At 39.7% G+C, this 22,903-nt stretch overlaps 2 protein-coding genes across 2 annotated transcripts in view; one reads left to right on the forward strand and one right to left on the reverse strand.

Annotated features, from left to right (window-relative positions):
• Positions 1–742: 742 nt before the first annotated feature.
• Positions 743–8,673, forward strand: G6pc2 (glucose-6-phosphatase catalytic subunit 2). The gene is given in 7 exon segments (XM_052181617.1): positions 743–1,050; positions 1,526–1,635; positions 3,923–4,028; positions 7,125–7,246; positions 7,888–7,948; positions 7,950–8,037; positions 8,039–8,673. Coding segments are annotated over 7 exon segments (1,155 nt in total). The 3' UTR covers positions 8,399–8,673.
• Positions 8,674–20,303: 11,630 nt separating this feature from the next.
• Positions 20,304–22,903, reverse strand: part of Abcb11 (ATP binding cassette subfamily B member 11) — an 80,793-nt gene continuing 78,193 nt past the window's right edge. The window contains exon 28 of the mRNA XM_052181618.1: positions 20,304–21,035. Coding sequence (XP_052037578.1) covers positions 20,835–21,035 — 201 coding nt within the window. The 3' untranslated portion in view covers positions 20,304–20,834. The remainder of the gene's footprint in view (positions 21,036–22,903) is intronic.

Below are 22,903 nucleotides of genomic sequence, written 5' to 3' on the forward strand. Positions count from 1 at the left end.
GACTCCTGAAAGTCGTCCTCTGACATCTGACAAATACGCTCTATTATCTGGGCACCCATAGACACACACACACACACACACACACTCACACACAAACAAATACACACATACATACATCATCATCATCATAATGACATCAATAATAATAACATACTTCTATTATCCAGGCAAGTCAAGGAAGTCTGCTTTATTTATTTATTTATTTGCCTCACAGTCAAAAATGTAAACAACCCACTTGCCCCCTGAGTTCATGCACTATTCTTTGTTCCATATAGATCCTGTTATTCTTTCATAGTGAAGATCTAGCCGATGGTTTTTTAAAACCTATGATCAGAAATTAGTCTGTCAAATGATATAAACATTTCAAATAAAAGAAATCACTCTTAACATTTTCTGAAAGACCCAGTAGAACAGCGAGAAAGCCACAGTCTCACTGAAATTAAAATGCGGGGCTTGGAGGCTTATTTGACATGGAGTAATTATTCATGTAGTCTGCTAGCCAAGCATAGAGATTGTTAATGTCTGCCCTTGAGGGAAATGAACTGTGTGAAAAGTTGCAAGCAAACACGATCCAACTGCTCATACAAAGGGAGGATGCAGAAGAAATCCACTATGCTTCTAAGTTCCCCACAGATTGCCTCAGATCAGCATGTACTGCACCTCTTTTCCACCCATTAGAGTCAGAAGCATATGAACTTTTAGGGGGTGGAGAACCACAGATGGTCAGCGTCACATCACAGTAATGGCTCAACACATCACAAGGGTACCATATATAAACATTCGGATGCAGAGCCCTGCAGCTCCACCTGCTTTATGCTTAGAACTTCATGGAGATGATTTCCTTCACAGGAGCGGAGCACTCATTGTTCACCATCTGCAGAAGGACTACCGGGCTTACTGGGATTTTCTAAGCTTTATGTCCAATATTGGAGACCCCGGAAATACCTTTTCTATTTACTTCCTACTTTGGTTCCAGTTGAATCAGACTGTTGGAGCCATGGTGATATGGGTAGCAGTCATAGGGGACTGGTTCGATCTTATATTTAAATGGTAAGACTTCTGTTTTGTTTTATCTTTCCTAAAATTTATTCTTAAATTTGTAATTTTGGCTTAATGATCAAGTTTCAGGGGCATATACTTTGGCATAGAATATCTTCCAAAGAAACTGGTTACCTCAAAACACCAGATTCAGAAGTAGAACTTTAAAAAAGCATAGAAAATAAGTGATTTCACATTTAACACATATGCTATGATTAACCAAGAAGTTAGCAGTACAATAATGAGGTTGATGGCTCTAAGTTCCATTTTGATAGTTTCAGTCAAAGCACCCAAAACACCCATAGGACTTACCTGATTATGGAACAACATTAGAGACCAGAACTCAGGTTATTTAAGGGTGTTTTAATTATGGGCTTTCCCCTCGACTCTTTACTTGAGGTGTTTTTTTTTAACAAGAATTGCAATTCTCCACTTGGTCAACAGTTGTATTTAAGTACATGTAAAATTCATGATCATTCATTCACAGGACATTGTTTGGCCATTGTCCTTACTGGTAGATCCAAGAAACTGAGTTTTACCCATATCATTCAAGCCCATGTCTGGAACAGTTTCCTACTACATGCGAAACAGGCCCCGGTAAACACTTAGAGAAGCCCCACTTTACTGAAGTGAGTCCTTATACATGATTACCATCCCATAACTATGTGATATCTAGGATCCCAAGGAAAATGTCATGGGTGAGCATGCTTAAAATCTATTGTAAAAATTGCTAACAAGGAAGGAAAGAAATTTTATGAATTACCAAATCCTATACTGTTACCTGTGAAAGATTAGGTGGGAGGTACACTTCTCCAAATCATTTTATACTTGGGTATTTATTGTTTTGAAGAAATATAATGGTTGGGAAGAAAACAAATAAAACAAAAATAAAAACCAATAAGCTAGAACAAATTACCAATGAACTACATTAAAATTCCAGAAATGCTGGTTTTTCTGCTGCTCAGCAGTTTCATGGCTACGGCTCTTCTGAGAATCTCACAAATAAGGGAGAGAGAGATGTCTTATAGGGAAAGTGAAGACATCCTTGTACTTCTGCTCCTAGGGCACACAGCCGCTAATATTTTTTTTCACTCCTGATTGTGTGCCGTATTAGTATGGCTTCCTTTCTTTTTAACTTACAAGACCCTGTGATTTAGTATAACATCTGTATTGTGGAAGTCAACTTTAAGAAAGTAAAAAGTTTATGTATCTTCATATATCTGGGACAATGCATATTGCTTTAGCCTATGTGAAAGAGTTGTCTTATGCGTCATCGTAGTCGTAAAGTTTGCGCTATTAGGCAGTCCTTTGAAACAAACCTTTAATGTATGAGCTCCTAATGAATTTTCTGAATATCTTCTTTTGCTTTCATAAAAGTGTCCATACATCTTTCACGGAAATTATAATATCCCAGTTAATTCTTTAAATATCTAGTTGCTCAGACTGTATGTCCTATTAGCAGAGAATTAAATGCATTTCATATATATATAGGAGATAAATAAATAGGTGGATGGATCAATGGATAACCTGGGAGGTGGCTGAAATGTTTGTTTGCTTTATTCTAGGACTTCCTAGAATCTATTCCGTATTGTGAGATGTTTTTCACAGGGTATGGGGTGATAGAGAAAGAATTCATACAGTGAATTTTATGTTTAAAAAATAAATAAGGGACTGGACCTTTGTTTTCCAAGATAGTGTGGTATTTAACCTGAGTGACTTTCTACTGGATGAAAAGTTATGTTCCATGTCTAAATAGTTAAAAATAAAATTAACAGTATAGGAAAGGCATCTGTCTGGCACTAGGAAAGGCCTGAGAGCAGTGGGTTTTGTCAAGATTCACACCCCTCCTCTAGTGCCCTTGTTGACTGGATTCTCTGTTGTCTGGCAAAGCTTCTCTCTGCAGTGGCCACACTATGCACATTCTGGTTTCTGCATACACACAGCAGTTGTTTGTAAGTCAATCAGTAAACCACGGGCGGAAAAATGACAGCCTGTCAGCTTAAGGAAAATACAGCGATTCAAGATCCAGGATAAGTACTTTAATTTTCTTGTCAATTGAAAACAACATATGGGGTTGGAGAGATGGCTCAACGGTTAAGGGCACTGACTGCTTTTCCAGAGGTCCTAAGTTTAATTCTCAGCAACCACAGGGTGGCTCGCAACCATCTGTAATGGGATCTGATGCCCTCTTCCGGTGTGTCCAAAGACAGCTACAGTGTACTCACATACATAAAATAAATATTAAAATAAAAAGAGTGACAGTTACATTTAAAAAAAAAAGAAAACAACATATGAAGAATAAATAGAATTGTGTTTGATTTGGATGCAACTGCCCACATTCTTTAATCATTATGCTACATATGTTGATTTGCAAAATTCAATCAGCTTGAAACTCTGGGAAAGGGTGGTGTGTGTGTGTGTGTGTGTGTGTGTGGTGCTTGTTTGTTTCATATAGAAATCATTTTCATTAAAGAAAGTTAGGTAGAATTACATAAAGTTATGGCTAATTATATAAGTTGTAAGTTCATGATAATCAGAACTTCGCATGGCCCATTATAGCACAATGAAATTGTCTGAGGAAGTCACATTTTAACACTAACTGCACGGTTAGTCATGAGTGGGACACACTGGAGAACAAGAGGGAAAAATAGATATTTCTAGCAGTTTTCACTCTGTTTCTTCCTGTTTTTTTTTTTGTTAAGTGTTTTTGAAATGGTGAACTTGAGTCTCAAATGGACTCTGTTTTTCTTATTTTTATCTACTTCTATGCAGTACATATAACCTATGGGTTTCTTTGTAATTTTCATGAGGAATACAAAATCCTAGTGTCTCATCTGTGATCCTGATAATTAATTGCCTTTTGAACAAATGATGCTCATTACAGGAAGTCCATCTGGTCACGCAATGGGTTCATCACGCGTCTGGTATGTCATGGTAACAGCTGTCTTAAGCGACACTATCAGCCGGATGGATGTGTCCTCTGTCACTGCACAGGTCAGCTTGCTCCAACTTCTGAAGCACTGGCGAAACAGTGCTGAGTATATGAGGTCGTCTGTAAGCATTCATTTGAATTCATTTTCAGTTTTTCAACGAAATGTGCTTATTCTATTCTTTCATAGCCCATGTAGCAGAATGAGTGGAAAATGAATATTCTGCTTCAAGATAATGTTCTAATTAGCTCACAGCTATTACCACTTTTATAATTGAGTTGGAATGTTTATCTGATTAATGACTTGCTAAATACGCCTTTGGGATTCCAAAATTCAATTATTATTTTGGTATCTCATAAACAAGTCATCTAGAGTTGCATAAGGAAACATTTTTGCATGCACGTTCTCTTGCCTTAAGAACGACTTAAATTTTTAAGGATCATCGTAGCTCTTAAATGCATCCATTTATTTAGTAAAATTATGCTTCCTACTTTGAACACCCAATGCTCTTAAGATCAGTAAAATATATTTTAGCAGTTAAAGTCTATGCAGTCTTTTTAATTAAAACATTCTAGAGGCAAAATTAAATTTGAATGTTAGACCTACTGCTAACAGATTTCTTAATGTGTAGAAGCATGTAGAATTTCAAGATAACTATTTGTGGAAACTGGGCTTTTTCTTCTGTTCTTTTTTTTTTTTTAATTCTTTGAATTAAAGTAATCCCAAATACCACTTTGTCATAAAGTATACAGTTTTGATTAGAAGCAGAAACATGCAAAAAAATCTTATAAAAATATTAAAATCTGAGCAATTTTAAAAGAAAAATAAAGCTGTATTGAGTGTCAGGAACCCTCAAATGCTACGTTGTGGAGAAGCTGACCAAAACTTTGTTATAGAAAGAAATTTGTCAAAATTTTCTTAGTATGACGTACAACCGTACCAGTATATGCAATTTCTTTTAAAATAAAGAATTGATATCATACTAAGTGAGGTAACCCAGACTCAAAAGATGAATCATGGTATGCACTCACTAATAAGTGGATATTAACCTAGAAAACTGGAATACCCAAAACATAATCCACACATCAAATGAGGTACAAGAAGAACGGAGTGGCCCCTTGTTCTGAAAAGACTCAGTGAAGCAGTATAGGGCAATACCAGAACAGGGAAGTGGGAAGGGGTAGGTGGGAAAACAGGGGCAGGGAAGGGGACTGATGGGACTTTCGGGGAGTGGGGGTCCAGAAAAGGGGAAATCATTTGAAATGTAAATAAATATATCAATAAATTAAAAAAATAGAAAAAAAAATAAAGAATTGGAAACACATTCTACTTCTTAAGAGTAGTCTTGAATAATGTAAGAAATACATCTGGGTGGGTCATTCTCCCCTCCAATTAGCAATCTTAAAAAATATTTTTATTCTAAAAAAAATTCCTATTCCATTTTGATATTTGTAATGGCAACATCTTCATTTGTAAAGATTTAGAGAGTGGGGACTGAAGAGATGGCTTAGTGGTTAAACACACTTGCTGAGTCAAGTGTTCTGGGAAGGGTCCCAGAGCCCCATGATGCCTCGCCATTCATAATAGCAGTTCCAGGGCTCCTGATACCCTCTCTGGCCACCAAAGGCACCAGGCACACACACACACACACACACACACACACACACACACACACGCACGCGCGCGCGCGCGCGCGCGCGCGCGCGCGCGCAGGCAAACATTCATACACATAAATTAAAAAATAAATGGGTGCCTACACTTTACCTTGGCGGTCACACACCCTTGTTAATGCTTCTCACATTTGCCTCCCTCTTGTCTGACAGACTCATCTCTTTTTAACCTTTGGTCTTGCTAGAACTAAATTTTGTTCAACAATAAATGACCTAAGGATTCACGGCACTAAATATAACTGTTTGGGATTTTAATATTTTGCATATTTTTTATACATTTCTGCTTTTTTTTTGGATTTTTTTGTTTGTTTGTTTTTTCGAGACAGGGTTTCTCTGTATAGCCCTGGCTGTCCTGGAACTCACTCTGTAGACCAGGCTGGCCTCGAACTCAGAAATCTGCCTGCCTCTGCCTCCCAAAGTGCTGGGATTACAGGCGTGTGCCACCACTGCCCGGCACATTTCTGCTTTTAACTGAATGTATACAGTATATTTTCTTGTTCCATATTTTGTGTATCTCATAAAATGATTAGAGCTGCTGAGAGTCTGTGAGATCACAGACCATGAGGTGCTGGACTCAGTGGAGTGTCCATGAGCTTCTCCCCTGAAGGGAGGCTTGCCATTCCTGCGCTGTCTTCAAACAAAGAGAAGCTAAGAGCGAAAGGCAGGGAGGAAGCACAGACAATGGAGCACAAAGATCTCCATGGTTTATTCTTGATTATTCTGATACTATTAATTCCCCCACACTTGAAATTCTCTTGTTCCCTTTTCCTTACTTCAAGGTTATCAAAATAATATTTATAATATTATTTTAAAAATAATATTTATAACAATCCTTTATACATTTCCTGGAATGTTTCTTGATACCCATCTCCTTTCCCCAGCTTCTCCCAGATCCTCCACAACCTCCTTACCAACCCAGATTTTGGTTATCTCCTCTGTTTCTGTCTCAATCTCTGCCTCTGTTTCACTGCCTCTGTCTTTGACTCTATCTCTGTCTCTTTTTCATTGTCTCTGTCTATGTCTGTCTCACTGTCTCTTTCTGTCTCTCTCTCTCTCTAGCTTTCCATCTCTGTCTCTGTCTCTCTCTCTCCATCTCTGTCTCTGCCTCTGTGTGTGTATGTGTGTGTGTTTCTTAAAAATGAAACAAAACAACTTACTCTCCCCCTTCCAGTGGCTATCAAATGCTAATAGCTCCTCTGCTGGGGCAGGACTTCATGCTAGCCCTCCCCCCACCACCTCCCACCCCCTGCCTTAGGCTGGGACTTTAATTAAACACCTTCCTTTTAAACTTCATTAATATCGTAGGAGCTAGCATTTTCAAATGTGAAGTCCCTATGAATCCTGTGAAAGCATGTTCAAGGAGAAAGACTCTAGAATTGTGTTCCTTCATACCTGGGAGATTCCTATAGGGAAGATCATATTTCACCCTCTTAATTTTATAAGTGTTACCAATTCTTTATCATTCACATTTGTATCCATTCTTCCATCACAGACTGACCTGGTCCTTTCTTTGGAGTGTTTTCTCGTTGATTCAAATCAGCGTCTGCATCTCCAGAGTATTCATAGCCACGCATTTTCCCCATCAGGTCATTCTTGGAGTGATTGGTGGTAACTATGGCCTCTTGTATTCAATAGTGTTATTTCATTTTGCTTTGTTTGCCACATTTTATCGTCAGACTCTCCCAGTCATCAGCTTTCTGGTTTCATAGGTAGCTGAATCAAGCCACTAACACAAATGCTACCATGGGGGATTTGGTGATTTAATAAGACCTGTCTCATAAGTCTCTGTGAACATGCTGACACAGTCTCTCTCAGTGGTGTGAAGAGAGAACTGCATGGTATGACGGGCTTTTCTTATGTGTAACTGAAGTGAAGTGGTTCATCCAAACCACCATGTCAGACGCTGTGCCTCCGTGGGGGACCTCATAAAGACCCTGAAACCCACAGCCAAGACCCTCGGTTGGAGCTAAGTTCTTGTTGCGTGGCTTAATCTCACCTGGTGGCAGCTTTGTATTGCTTAGTGTTCTGCCTGCAAAACGACTTGTCGCTCAGTGCTTCTGACCTTTGACTGGTCCTTCTCAGTCATAGTTGAAAGACTATGGGACTAATCTGTCTTCAGTTTATGTCTGAAATCACTTTAGGAAATTGTTAGAACCTGGGTGTCTAAAGTCCTCCCAAGTGCAGAGGGGAGTGATTCCTGAAGGACTCAGGTTCATAAGCTCATGTCAGGATCTCTTTCCAATCTCTAGGGATGCTAATAACAGAGGCCTTTGTACACCCTCCAGGAATCCGCATGGCCAGCTTGAGTGTGGCTGAAGACCAACACCTTCCTCTTCCTGTTTGCACTTGGCTTCTACCTGCTTCTCAGACTGCTCGGTATTGACCTGCTGTGCTCTGTTGTCCATCGCCAAAGCGTGGTGTGCCAACCCAGACTGGATCCACATTGACAGCACGCCATTTGCTGGACTTGTGAGAAACCTTGGGGTCCTCTTTGGCTTGGGTTTTGCCATCAACTCAGAAATGTTCCTTCTGAGCTGCCAGGGAGAAAATGGCTCCAGGCTGAGCTTCCGCTTGCTCTGTGCTCTGACCTCACTGACCACAGTGCAGCTTTATCGCTTCAGCAAGATCCCAACTCACAGGGAACCTTTATTTTACCCGTTGTCTTCCTGTAAAAGTGCATCCATCCCACTGACCGTGGTGACTCTAATTCCCTATTGTGTACATGTATTAATGAGACTCGGTGAGAAGAAGATTAAATAGAGTTGCAGTGTCCTGTGGTCCCAGGATCACCTACTTCCTGCATTTCTCAATAGAGCCACAGCAGAGAGACTGGGAGCATCTCTACAGAGGTGACACCACGATGGCCAAAGGGCCTGCTCCACCCACAGACCTGTTTAGTTTGCTTCCCAAGTGGCATTTAAAAATAACAGTATTTAACCAGAAATATCCACACCCATGTTTTCTTGACAAACCTGACAATATGGCTACATAAAGATGGTATAGTCCATGGAAAGACAGTTGACAGGGGCTGGATGCTGGCCATGCCAGCAAGCAGAAAGACCCGTTTTGATCATTGTATTAAGAACTCAGCAGAACCCCCAGGGTCTGATGCTTCTATCATCCTAAAGCCTGACCACTTCTGGCTCCTGTGGGCCTCTTAGAAGTGTCCACAGTCAAATCCCATCTTCACTGGAGCATCCCCATGTTTTACGCTTAGCAGTCAAGTCTTTCCAAATTCTCTTGAATTAGATAAGGAAACAGAGATTTGTTCAGATCAAGTAACTTGACTGTAATAATGCCGAGTTGGAATCCAAAGCTTCTGATACATATCTCTATAACAATGCTTGCTTTATTTTTAAGGAGTCTTTAAAAAATTTCAGTAAGAGGAAATGCATGTGGTTAAAGACTATGATTGCCATCTAAGACACCTGTGCTTTCAGAAATGGCATTGAAATGTCACATTTTATTTGACTTACACCCTAAGTACAGTGTCTTTTCTAGGCCAGCAATGGCTGTATATGTTTCAATAAACCCTGCTGAAAACAACCCGCTGGATTCCTGTTCACTAGCAAAGCCTCATCTCTTCACTGGGGCATCCTCATGTTTTACCTCTAGGAGTCAAGTCTTTCGAAAATGAGGCTAATCAAATTCTACCTCAGAAAAACTATTAAACACTAGTGCATTGTTTCAATGGACTAATCTCTGTGCTTTACTTCAGAAAATTATCATTTATGGGGCTATTAATATACACCAACTTCTCAGTGAGATTTTTTTTCTTCCTCATTGAAATTCTAGGCTCATTTGATAACTCTGTCTTTCTGATCAAGTTCAAAGATCGTGAGTCTGGTACTGCTGTATGTCGAGGGCCTGTGGTCTGCTGCAATGCTGTGTAGCTCTTCTCTAGAATACTACTGATGAGTTAGCTACTTCAGGTGATGATCTATTAAATAGGTCATTAGTATGTACGGAAACATACCAGTTGAAGGGAAGGCTACTTGATAGTAGTCATGGAAAATAACTTATCTAACAGCTAATTATCGGCAACTTTCCAAGTGTAATTATAGAAAATGAACTGATGCTTTTAAAAGACATTTTAGCTAGGGTTCTCTTAAAAAAAAAAAAAAAAAACAGGCAATGGATTCCTAAGCAAAACAAAACAGTTTAAAAAAAAAACTTTTTACTTCAGAATAAATCCATCCCATGTTGATAGGAGCACTGGAGCAAAAGAAATAGAACAGGATGGTTCTTGTTCATTTCTTCAGTCTCTTTGCCATTGTCCCCATAAGGCTACCATAGTCCTCAACGCATTGTGTTCTGTCTGCCCAGTCTCATCTGCAAATATAAGAGACCTGCTTCCCTCTGAGCCTTTTTCAAAGTTTCCTGTAGATAGAGTCAATAATGTTCATCTTGAATCCTCTATCCCAGTACATTCTGAGCCTGCTTCGCCCAGGCGGGGCCTGGGGGGACCGTGCCATCAATAGTCAGGGGATTCTGTTGCTGTGCCCGGCTCTACCACACATTCCCTGTAGGTTCCCGTAGAGGGGCTTTCTTCAGCTACTCTAGACAGCTGTCTGTTAGATGACATGTGATCCTCAGAAAGGAAATGTGATGAAGCACGGCTTATTTTCAATAATTAATCTCCAACAATTCTACCCCTGTCTACCACGAAGCCTCAGAGTCCCTAGTGAGGAGATTTTTCTTTCTATCTCGTTGAAGTCTCCTGGAGGAATCCATATGGAGGCAATTTGCTTTTGTGATTGAAATTGCTTAGGCAGCAAGAGAAACAGCGCTGTATGGCCTCGGAGAAAATGCCTGATTTTAATCATGATGGAGAAGACTTCGGCTTTCAATTTATTCACAAGAAATAAGCAAAATGAGCTCATTTGACTAACGGATATCCATCTAGTCAAAGCGTCTATGCATCTGCATATTCAAGAGAAAACTGCCAATAGCATGAGCTGTCAGGATGATAAAATCTAGACAAGTGGCTTGGGAAGCTGTCCCAATCAAACATGCATTTAAAAAATGCAAGGGAATTTATTATTGCTAAAACTAGCTCCAAGGAAGACTGTTGAGTCACTTTCTTTGGGCAGCCTATTGACTGAACTCCTCCCTTAGAATGTTGAGTTGGTTCTCTATGTGCTTGTCCCTACAACAGAGAGCTCAAAAAAGTGATAAGACATTCTTGAAATCCAAAAGCATTGCTCTAAATATTTCAAATATTTACAGATCCAGATTTTTAACATTAAAAAAAAAAACATTTAAAAAATTTTATCCAGGCAGTGGTGGCGCATGCCTGTAATCCCAGCACTCTGAGAGCAGAGGCAGGCAGATTTCTGAGTTCGAGGCCAGCCTGGTCTACAGAGTGAGTTCCAGGACAGCCAGGGCTATACAGAGAAACCCTGTCTCGAAAAAACCAAATCCGAAAAACAAAAACAAAACAAAAACAACAACAAAAAATTAATTCATTAAATATATTCAAACTACTTTCTCCAGCAGTTTTTAATTAAATTCTTTAGAGTGAATAAAGATACTTGTTCTCTATTGACTTACACTCTTAAAAGACAGCTAATACAACTAAAGAAGGGTATTATAAAATGTTACTTATTCTTAATGAATTTAAATGTGTGTCCAGTGGCTACTGAACTGGGTTTTATAAGTACAACCCCACAGTGTTTTGTTTCTTGAAAACAAAGCAAAACAAAATTTATATTGTCTCCTATCTCACACTGCTGTAGGTGAGGCAGAGAGTCTGTAGCAGGTTAACACTAGACTTTGCAGCATTTTCAAGAAATACAGATCCCTTCTCCCTGACTCCATCCTGTGACCTCTGGCCACCCTGGTCTCCCTGAACTCAGCTTTCCTGCTCCAAAATGAGGAGTCTGGGTTCATCCTCCCTGCATCATGTTTTGGGAATCTAATGCAACAAAACTGTGTTTTACCCACAATTCATAGCTGTACTCGGGATAACCAGAAGACTTTCTGACCATGTTTTCCTGTTTTAGCATATATGTATGTCTGATACCAGCACATCTATGGTAATTCAGACACTAGTTACAAAAGCTCTCCAAGTAGCCAAGTGCCCTGAAGATGTCACCCTCACTGATGGCCTTCGTCTCTTTGTAAATCATAAATACCTTTTTTTTTTTTTTGGATGAGTACCTAAATCTAATGTTGCCTAGGAACTAAAGAGCCATTCTTAACCTTTCCCTTATCATCACCTTATGTATCAGCTGATGATTTCCCCCACGAAGGTCAGGTTATGCTACTCTGTTAATATTTTAACAGCCCCATCCTGTTTGCCTTAAAGGAACATGAATGGTAGAAAGATCTAGAAGCAAACCACAACTCACAAGAAAATTCTAAAAATAAATGCTTCATTTTGAGCTCTGCAAAAGACAAATGCAGTTTCTATCGAATGTGAGGCTGGAGTGTGAAGAGTACTAATTGCTGTCTTTGCTGTCCTTTGATGGAGATCACACTAAGGATGTAGAAGAAACCACGTCTCATCTCTTTAGGCAGCAGAGAGATCTCTCTAAAGTAAGGAGGAAACTCAAAGACTGAAGCTATAAAGGTTAGTGTGAAACCAATTAATTCTGTTCTGTTATGAATTCTTAACTTCCTAGAATTTTTCTTTTTCCTCCAATGTTTGGCCATGTGATCTTTGAAGAGAATTTGTCTTCAGTTCAAAGACTGTGTCTCTTCCTCAGAGAGGCTGCCAGGACAGGGCAGGGAGATGAATAAATGTGGCATCTGGGGTCCTGCTGGATTAGGTTTATCGATCTGTCTTAGTTATTTTTTCTCTTGCCGTGAAGAGACACCATGACCAAAACAACTTATAAAAGAAAACATCTTCATTTGGGGGCTCATAGTTCCAGAGGCTGAGAGTCTGTGGCCATCATGGTGGGGGTTGGGGAGGGCAGCAGCAGACAGACTTGGTGCTGGAGTAGTAGTTGACAAGTTCCATCTGATCCCTCAGTCAGGAGGCAGAGGGGTGGGGGACAAGGCAGAGACAGAGACAGAGAGAGATGGAGGTGGGGGGCAGGAGGAGAAGAACACTAATTGGGAATGCCATCAGCTTTGGACACTTCAAAACTGAACCCCAGTAAATAATATACCTCCATCAAAGCCACACCTAACCCTTCCCAAACAATCCCCCCAACTTTAGATCAAGCATTCAAAATTGATCCTATGGGGGCCATTCTCATCCAAACCACATTGATCCTATTCACCTCTCCCCCTAAGCTCTTCCAGATCCACCCCACCTACCTTGGCTTCCCTCAGTAATGGACTGTAACCTGTAAGCCACATAAATCTTCCCTCAAACCCAAGTTGGTTGTGGTCAGTGGTTTATCACAGTGGCAGGAAACAAATATCAACACCCATTGAGTGAATCCAATTTCTGTCCCCCCTCTACTCCTGATTGTGGGGCCATCCATTGGAGCTGCTCAATGGGTCACAGCTATAAGGAAAAAATGACTTTTCCTCACTTAGAAAGAATAAATTGTTCATAGGTGTGGGTAGGATCCATGAACCACACCTAATTCTCCCCCATGCTAGAATGTTGACTGGCTTGATCATGCACAAGCAACCACACCAGCTGTTACTTCATGAATACAGAGGTCCTGCTATGTCCAGAAAACAAACAGCTTTTGTCCTAATCTTCCTCAACATCTGACCCTTAGGGTCTCTCTACCTCTTCCTCCTAGACGTCCCTGAGCTTTGGGGGAGGGGCAGTTTGCTTTAGATGTCCCATTTGTGCCTAAGCAGTCCACAGCCACTCGTTTTCTGAACTTGGACCAGTTTCTGCACCAGTCGCCATCCACTGCACAAAAAAAGTCTCTGATGGAGTCCGAGAAGTATGTTAATGTACGGATAGCAAGATGTGAATTTGGAGGGCAATTTGATACTTCATCCGTTAAGCAGATTAATAGTTTACTAAATTTTTAACTAAAGCGTGTAACGTAGACTAAGATTGGAACGCTCATTCCAGCTGTGACTCAGGTCCACATTCAATCAAATATGATATTCTCGGGCTCTCTACACAAGTCACTTCTCATCACCGCTGCTAAAAACCCAACAAGAACCAACTCTAGGGAGGAAAGACTTTTTTCCTTCATGTTTTGAGGAAGGACATCTCAGTGGGGAAGGCATAGGGAAAGTGGATCATTGGTGGCAAGGGCTCACGGCAGCTGCTTGCTTACATTTCTGTGAATCAAGAAGCAACAAGGTATTAATACATGAGGCTTGGTTATAACCTCCAAAGCCTATCCCAACCCACCCCCATTACCCACTTTCTCCATCTAGGGCCCATCTTCTAAGAGTTCTACAGCCCCACACATACTCCCCAACATCTACAAACTGAGCTTATGGGGGACATTTTAAATTCAAACTGTAACACTTCCTCAAATTCCTCTTTTTTGTTCTTGCGAAGCACTCTAGGTGGAAGACTTATAGAGGAATTGTTCATTTCTCAATAAAAAGGAAGAAGAAAGATGATATGAACGGCTGTAGCAAATGTGTTAAATCATAGATACTGTTTTAATTTTACTTAATGAGATGAATGAAGTCATAAATTCTAAAAAGGACCGGGATCTAATTCGAAATTTGCTCCTTTGTTAAACAATTTTGGATCAATAAAATACATTTTGGCCTTTAAAACATTCTATGCCAATTAAAATTCAAGTTTTATGGCTATAAAAGGAAGTACATGAAAATGTGAAATAATTCAGTGGATATAATGAGGAAAAATTATCAACATGAGACTATTCATATTCATGCTCACTGATTGTTCTTATAATTAAATCCCCAATTCCATTCTTCTTGGACTCCTTAAGATGGAAATTCTTGCTGGAAGGGATACTTAGCAGTTACAGAAAATACTAGGCTGAGGAAGAAGAGGGGTCATTTTGTGGGAAGTGGGGTTAGAGATGTTTGCTGTCTGAGGAAAGTACTGTGTTTGAACTAGTGTTTTCAAAATTTACAGACTATACATCTCTCAACCACTGGTTATCCAATATCAATTGGTCAGCCCTGAACACTTATATACAAGTAACAATATATAGACTAGGCAGGATACATTTATGTATTTAGGAATATGTATACATATACATATGTATACAGCAACAATTAATGACAAAAGAGTCCATGAATTTGAAAGAGAGTTGGGGAAATACATGAGGAGGTTTGGATGAAGGAAAGAGAGGGGAGAAGTGATGTAATCATACTTCAAAAATAAAAAACAAAGTCATAGTGTGATTTTTCATGCTATTGAAATGTTCTTCTTGAATGTATCACAACTCAATTATTTAATTGCATGATGCCAAGAGATTTGAGGATGACCAAGTAAGTAAATATTAGAAACCAGTCTCAAAAACTGTTCAATAATCACTTGAGGGTCTAATTGTGCATCTCTTTTCTAACTCATCAACCATCTCCTTGACATTAATCAAGTGTTTTTGGATGCTAGAGGTATAAGGCTGAGGGCACGCCCTGTGCCCTGGGGAGGGTTCCATTGGTTCCTGGCTATGTGCTGTAGCTCTCAATAGATCCTAGGGATACCTCTAGCTTGAGGACTTGAGAGAATTGAATTGAGACCATAGCTGGCTATAAGTTGATTGGTGACATGACTGCCCATCTTTGTAGGCTATCCATTCAATTCTGTCTTCTCCTTTATATACTTTCAATTATAATCTTTAGATGGAATCCAGATGTTCCCAGGGTATGCACAATATACTTAATGAGGGCTAGAGAACATATCAATCATAGTTTCAGCATATCATGTGAAGTACTTAATTGACAACTTTCTTTATTTAAAGCAGGGAAAATGGATTTTTTTTTTAAATCTGATAAAATAAGCTCCAGGAACTTCCATCATCCTTTCCATAGTAGATATTTTCAAACAGATGAACTGGTTCCTCACTTAAATAAGTATCTAAAAATCAGACATGATAGATCATGAGAATAATCCCAGCACTTAGAGATTAAGGCAAGAGGATCATGAATTCTAGGCAATCTGAGATATGGAGACAGTTCCTGATAGACTTAGTTAAATAGCTAGAACCTATCTCCAAAATCACAAAAAAAGCAAAAATCATTTTAGAATATCTCTTGATATAATGATCTATCTTAAGGTCATTCTAGAATAAAATCAATTGGTTTTCTTCATACTTATTCTTCAATATTTTTATTAATAAAAATCTGTTTTAAAGTTATGTTTATTTGTACTTAACAATAACAATACATTACTCCAGGGCCTTATATTAAGTGGAATGTGCCTTTTTCTCCTTTAGTGAACAGGTTGAGATAAGTAGCCAAGGCTGATGAACTAGCTGAGGGATATACAGGAATCAGGCTCAGTCTTCTTGTTTTGCTGTGGAAATGTACCATAATCTTTGTCCAAGGATGACTTCTTGCATCCAGGCAAGAAGGGAGACATCTGTTTTCCCTGCCTAGACTAAATTTTATTTAGGAAGAGAAAACCCACACAGAGCCTAGTGCCTATGTTTCATAAGCCAGATAGAATCACCTGACCTTCTCTAGCTGCAAGAGATTCTGAAAAGGTAAAAACATTCTAGTCTTTATACTAGAGAAAAACAAAAACAAAAACAAAAAAACAATGTAGCCAATCAACAGCACCTGCCATGACGCCTTCATATATAACAAGGAAGGTAACTACTATTGTTTCTGTCCTCTGCAGCCTGCTGATTTCATGCTAACATACTAAAATTATAAAGGCAGAGGCTCGCTAATTTACAAAGTGCTTTACAGTCATATTGAAAGAATTATTGGATTTTTTAACTTTTATGAAAATTTAAGACCTTGCTTATCTTTACTTTGTTTCTAACCTCAGAGTAGAACTCCATACTCTCAGTAAACTCACAATGGTTTTTTTGTTTTTGTTTTTTGTTTTGTCTGTGGTTTTTTCTTTTCCTTTCTTTTTTCTTCCTTTTTGTATTCTTTCATGGCAAAAAATGTCCACTTTAGTAACTCTTGGGATTTTCCCTGTTTCATCTTGAGTGGAAATTTCTCTTTTTCTATAGATATTCTGTTGCTCTTAGATTGATCTCTTGGTGTCATGAGGGTAGGAGTTGCACCTGAATTAGAGAAAGGAGAAAACTCGCAATTCACCAGCTCCCTATGTATTCCTCTTTCCTTTTATAAGGCACATTTAATCCTAACTCATTTATTTGGTTGAGTAGCTACATTCCAGCAGCTACCCATGCCAATCACGTACACCCTGATTACTAATTATGAGCCTTAGGATACCATACAACTCACTAATGAGCACATTTTAATGCTGGCCAGTGCTAATTAGATGATAATCATGTGCATTATTTTATTTACAGTCTATCCATTTAAATTAATTGGGCATTTAATTGAACACAGTTTGAAAGAAATTGAAATTGGGTTTAGTTGTTTATTGAAGTTCCTTTCACTTGCCATCTCATCAGGTGAGATTATTCACTTGCTCTCAAAATTCAGAAAAAAGTAGAAATAAATATAATGCCTATTTTACAGTGGTGCCTGTGTCTATGCAAATTGATCTCAAAGTGTGCTTGGAAACAGCAAGGAGATTCACAGTTCTTTTTAAAATCTCTGCTGACATCTTCCTGTGGCCTGATTACTGAGAGATTTGCATGCATAAGAATGCAATATGTGCATATATAATCAACCAAACCCTTAGGTAAATGTATGAGAGTAGATCCAAAGCCAACCCTGTGAGAATGCTCTGATTATTTTTCTTTTTTAAAAAGGTAAGTTTTTAAAAATTATATGTATTTATTTAGTGTGTGTATATGTCCATGTGTGTGCCCGTGTACACATGATCACCTTTGTGCACACATGCATGCACCACGGCATGTGTATGGAGGTCACAGAATATCTTGTGGAAATATTTTATGGTTCTCTTTTTCCACTATATGGGACCTGAAGATCAAATTCATGTCGTCAGCTTGGCAACAAGCGGCGTCGCCCACTGAGCCATCTCACAGATCCATCGGCATTTCTTAAGACAGAAAACTTAAATTTAACTCTTGAATAATAAATGGCAAATGATTATTAATTGGCATCCCATATATTTTCCTGTACTTGGACACAATATCAAATATTCCAGGCTCTCCACTTCTAAATGAGTGCCCCATTGCTGAAAGTTCCACATTTGTGGGCAGCTCTAAATTCCAGGTGTCCTGTGACTGGGATGCTTTCTTCCATGCGCATGCAGAGCAGACTCAGAACAATTAGAGTCGAAACAGCTTTTGGACAAAAGAATCTGCAGGTCAATTGTATCATCAGGTTTCTTCTAGTGCTGAGATAAACACCACATCCAGAAGCAACTCGTTCAGTCTGTCCTTTCCCTCTTATCGATTACTTAAACTACTTTCTTAAAAGAGACAGCCTTGATCCACTCTTCTTGAACATTCCACAAATGCCTTTCTAAGAAACAGGCAACCTCCCAGCAAGCAGCCCGTCCCGGCAAGATGCAAGCCGAAGCAAGGGAGCCGCTTCCTTCCTGATGCGAGAGTGAAGGGTGAGCGTGTGTTTTCCACAAGCCTTAGCAGTTATTTATTCCGGGACTTCTTTGTCCCCGTTCTTTTCCATAATTAGAGGCATCCCTCCACCCGCCGGAGACTTCCCGCATGGCAGCTTCCCGCGGTTCTGGACCTTGCAGGATGACCTAGTACCTTACCTTTGTAGTTGTTTACCTGGAAACCCTGAGAGACAAGTCTCAACAGCAAGATAGTGTATTTTAAAATAGCTCAACTCAGTCCTCCTCTGTGGGCAGATGTGCATTTGCTGAGCATGGGAAGATGACGTTACAAGCAGGATGGGTGTGGGGGAAAGATGGAGGAAGGGGAGATGCTGAGTGTAGAACCAGGCCCCCAGTCATTCTGATACTCAGTTTTTAACATTTCTTTTATTCTGAGCTCTTTTTGGTGCATATTTACTGTGTGTGCAGGCATTTGTATAAGTCTGTGTGTATGTGTGTACATGTGTATATAGATGTGTATATTTGTGTGTATGTGTATGTGTGTGCATGTGTGCATAGATGTATGTATTTGTGTGTGTTGTGTGTGCATGTGTGTGTATAGATGTGTGTATGTGTGAGTGTATATACATGTGTGTGAGTGTGTGTGTATATGTGAGTGTATATACATGTGTGTGAGTGTGCGTGTATGTGTATGTGAGTGTGCATGAATGTGTGCATGTGTGTGTGTGCATGTGCGCATAGATATGTGTATTTGTGTGTGTATGTGTGTGTGAATTTATGTGTATAGATGTATGTATGTGTGAGTGTATGTGTGCATAGATGTGTGTATTTGTGTGTGTGAGTGTGTGTGTGTGAATGTATGTGTATAGATGTATGTGTGAGTGTATGTGTGCATAGATGTGTGTATTTGTGTGTGTGAGTGTGTGTGAGTGTGTGCATGTGTGTGTATAGATGTGTGTATGTGTGAGTGTGTATATGTATGTTCCTATGTTCGTGTGTACATGTATTATGTGTGTGCATGTGTGTGTGAATGTGCATGTGTGTATGTGTGAGTGTATTGTGTGAGTGTGTATGTGTGTGTGTGTTCATTTTCATAGAGAGACTGAGTGGGTACATGTTGTTGAGCTTCATGATAGGATGGTGTGGCTGGGAAATTTTTCTTGCTATCTGCTAAGCACCAGACCATCTCTCATTTGATACTGCTGTATTTTGTAGTACAAGAAAATGGCAAATATAAATGTTTTTGTACTATGTTTTACTGGATTTTTATGTAACAACTTAAGAAGCAGATGCATTTCCATTCCATGTGTCCAATTGCTTGAGCCAAAGTCATTCTCTGACCTGCCAGATGAGGGCAGCCATGAGATTTTCCTTTCATCTCTAGTCTTACACCCAGGTCTTTTATTGCTTGAATATGACTCATCCCTTCAATGTATTTTGAGTCCCTATTCTCAAACCTGCCCGTGGGCAAGAGAAGCAGTGGCTAGTGTTCTTCTGGAGCTGGGGAAGGGCTGCCAGCCTGCTACAGAAGGAGGCTGTGCACCTGAAAAAATTTACACAGGTTTTCAGCCCATTCTTCTAACTTTGAGCCCATCTGAACCTCTGCATCCTCATTCCAGAAAGTCCGCAAGGCTTTTGCATCTCAGCCTTTCTAGGGGTCTATGGTAGGAAATAAGAAGCCTACAGGCTTTGCCTGGCTAATAGATAGCATGGAAATTTTCTCTTGTCTATGAAATCTATTACCACGAATTTAGCTCATGATTTTTTTTCTACAGTATTTTGAAATTTTTCTTTATTCCTGAGGCTGCATGCCTTCTTTGATACCATAAGAAGTGGTATTTAGTAGCATTCTGAAGAAAATGACAAACATCAATGTTTTTCTACTATGTTTTACTAGATTTTTATGTAACAACTTAAGAAGCAGATGCATTTCCATTCCATGCATAGGATTTCCTAGGAGTAAGGGATATCAGGTGGCAACCGGGGGATGGGGGGTGGGGGGGTAGGGGGGTAAGGAGTGGGGGTGGGGGTGGGAAGTGTGGGTGGGGGATGAGGGGGGCAAGGAATGAAAAGTAGAAGTCCTGATAGAGAGTCCCTGCTCCACACTGACAGATCCACTGTAGCGTATCGAGTGACACCAGTACCCCTGACGAGTAACCTCTACTTCTCCTTACCTTTGGCCCCCCTGAGCCTGGGAGATTGCAGAATGGGAAATGCTCCTCTCCCTACTCAGAGGTGTTAGAGGTAAATAAATTTGCTTCCTTATAGAAAACAAATAAGACTTAATTAAGAAATACTAGTAGCCTTAGGTCCTTAGCTCTTGACCTTGATCTGGCTCAAACAGCTGAGTGCAGATTACAGAGCAGGTTCAGTGTACAAGGGGCTTGCACAAATGTAAAAGATAACCAGCCCTCTGTCCTAAACGACCTTGATGGAGACGGAGAGCAGCTCCTACCCAGAGCAGCACTGGGTGGTAGATAAGCAGCTGTTTGCCCTTGAACTTTGACTCATACTGACTCTGGGTTCTCTCCTTTCTACATGGACACTTCAAACTGAAATTATTACTGAAAGGCACTCAAAATTAGTTTGGATCCCAGCGGATACTTCTGCCTGTAAAGTATTAATAATTCCCTGTATAGCTACAACAGCCCACATTTCTCCTGTACTTGGCATGTCATTGTCTGTGTGTGAAGGTCTCCAGTCAGGTCAACTGATGGGGGCTCCAGTGATGACCAGCTTGTAGTAAGCTCCCTTCTGGGCCATGAGTTTCTCATGGGTCCCTTTCTCAATCACCACTCCTTGGGACATGACAGCGATGATATCTGAGTTCTGGATGGTAGACAAGCGGTGAGCAATGACAATGCAGGTCCGGCCCTCTCTGGCTTTGTCCAGAGCAATCTGCACTGTCTGTGGAAAGAAGACGGGAAGTCAATACAGACACAGGGCTGTTCCCAGTCTACCACTGGGAGGGTCCATTGCAAATACCACCTGAGTAACAACTGTGTACTTGGTGGTAACTCTGAAAATTAAACACTAGAGTGGCGGCTCATACAATGCATCCATGCTTTATTTAAATTGCAGCCTCCAGACTGAGTACATGCAGTGAAGCAAAACTGAACTGAACACCGTGTCACTATGCAGTTTCACAACACTAGATTGTCTTGTTTACTAAGACAATACCAAGGAACAAAGCAACAGATGGTTAATCATTTCTGAAGCTCCTCCTCACCAAGCACACTTTAGCTCTCGCCAGAGTGGATTCTCTTTCCTAAAGACGTAGATCATAAATTCTGAATCTTATAGTTGTTCTCCCTACTACGTGTTCTACTGAGGAAGCTCTACATGGCTCCCACCCTGTTTTATGTCTTAGGTATGGTCTGATTACTGTGTCATAAAACTTGAAAACTATAAAACATGTTATGTTTTACAGGTGACCTAAACTGTCTTGATTTAAGAAAACTAATTCTTCACCTTTGAAAAAGTATCATTAACCTAAAGAATCTTAAGGCCAATTATTTAAAGGTGTTTCTTTTATTGGAGTGGCCCATTAGACTCTCATTTTAGATCCCTGTCTTTTGCTTTCAGACTACTGTCTATTTCTACTATAAAGGAATAAGAGGAGTGAAAATTGAGCCATTTTGTACGCTCAAAACTTCCAGCAAATACTCATTTCTAGTAACCCGAGACTTTAGAAATTTAGAGCAGGTAGTGTTCCTTCTATTTCTGTTTTGTGGAATAGTTTGAAGAGTATTGGTATTAGCTCTTCTTTGAAGGTCTGATAGAATTCTTTACTAAACTCATCTGGTGCTGGGCTTTTTTTGGTTGGGAGACTTTTAATGACTACTTCTATTTCCTTAGGGATTATGGGACTGTTTAGGTGGTTTATCTGATCCTGATTTAACTTTGGTACCTGATATCTGTCTAGAAAATCATCCATTTCATCTATATTTTCCAGCTTTGTTGAGTATAGGCTTTTGTAGTAGTATCTGATGTTTTTTTGAATTTCCTCAGTTTCTGTTATTATGTCTCCCTTTTTGTTTCTGATTATTTTATTTGGATACCATCTCAGTGCCCTCTAGTTAGTTTGGCTAAGGGTTTATCTATCTTGTTGATTTTCTAAGAGCCAGCTCCTAGTTTTGTTGATTCTTTGTATAGTTCTCTTTGTTTCTACTTGGTTGATTTCAGCCTTGAGTTGATTATTTCATGCTGTCTAATCCTCTTTGGTGTATTTGCTTCTTTTTGTTCTAGAGCTTTCAGATGTACTGTTAAGCTGCTAGTGTATGACCTCTCCAATTTCTTTATGGAGGCACTCAGAGCTATGAGTTTTCTTCTTAAGAACTACTTCCATTGTGTCCTATTAGTTTGGGTATGCTGCACCTTCATTTTTGTTAAATTCTAAAAAGTCTTTAATTTCTTTATTTCTTCCCTGACCAAGTTATCACTGAGAAAAGAGTTGTTCAGCTTCCATGTGGGTATATGGACTTTCTGTTGTTTTGTTGTTATTGAAGACCAGTCTTAGTCTGTAGTGGTTGAATAGAATGCATGGGATTAATTCAATCTTCTTGTATCTGTTGAGGCCTGCTTTGTGTCTGATTATATGGTCAGTTTTGGAGAAGGTAGCGTGAGGTGCTGAGAAGGAGGTACATTCTTTTGTCTTCAAGTGAAATGTTCTGGAGATATCTGATAAATCCATTTGGTTCATAACTTCTGTTAGTTTCACTGTGTCTCTGTTTAATTTCTGTTTCCATGACCTGTCCATTAGTGAGAATGGGGTA

Source organism: Apodemus sylvaticus, chromosome 5, assembly GCF_947179515.1.
Source record: "Apodemus sylvaticus chromosome 5, mApoSyl1.1, whole genome shotgun sequence".
In the NCBI taxonomy this organism is placed as follows: domain Eukaryota; kingdom Metazoa; phylum Chordata; class Mammalia; order Rodentia; family Muridae; genus Apodemus; species Apodemus sylvaticus.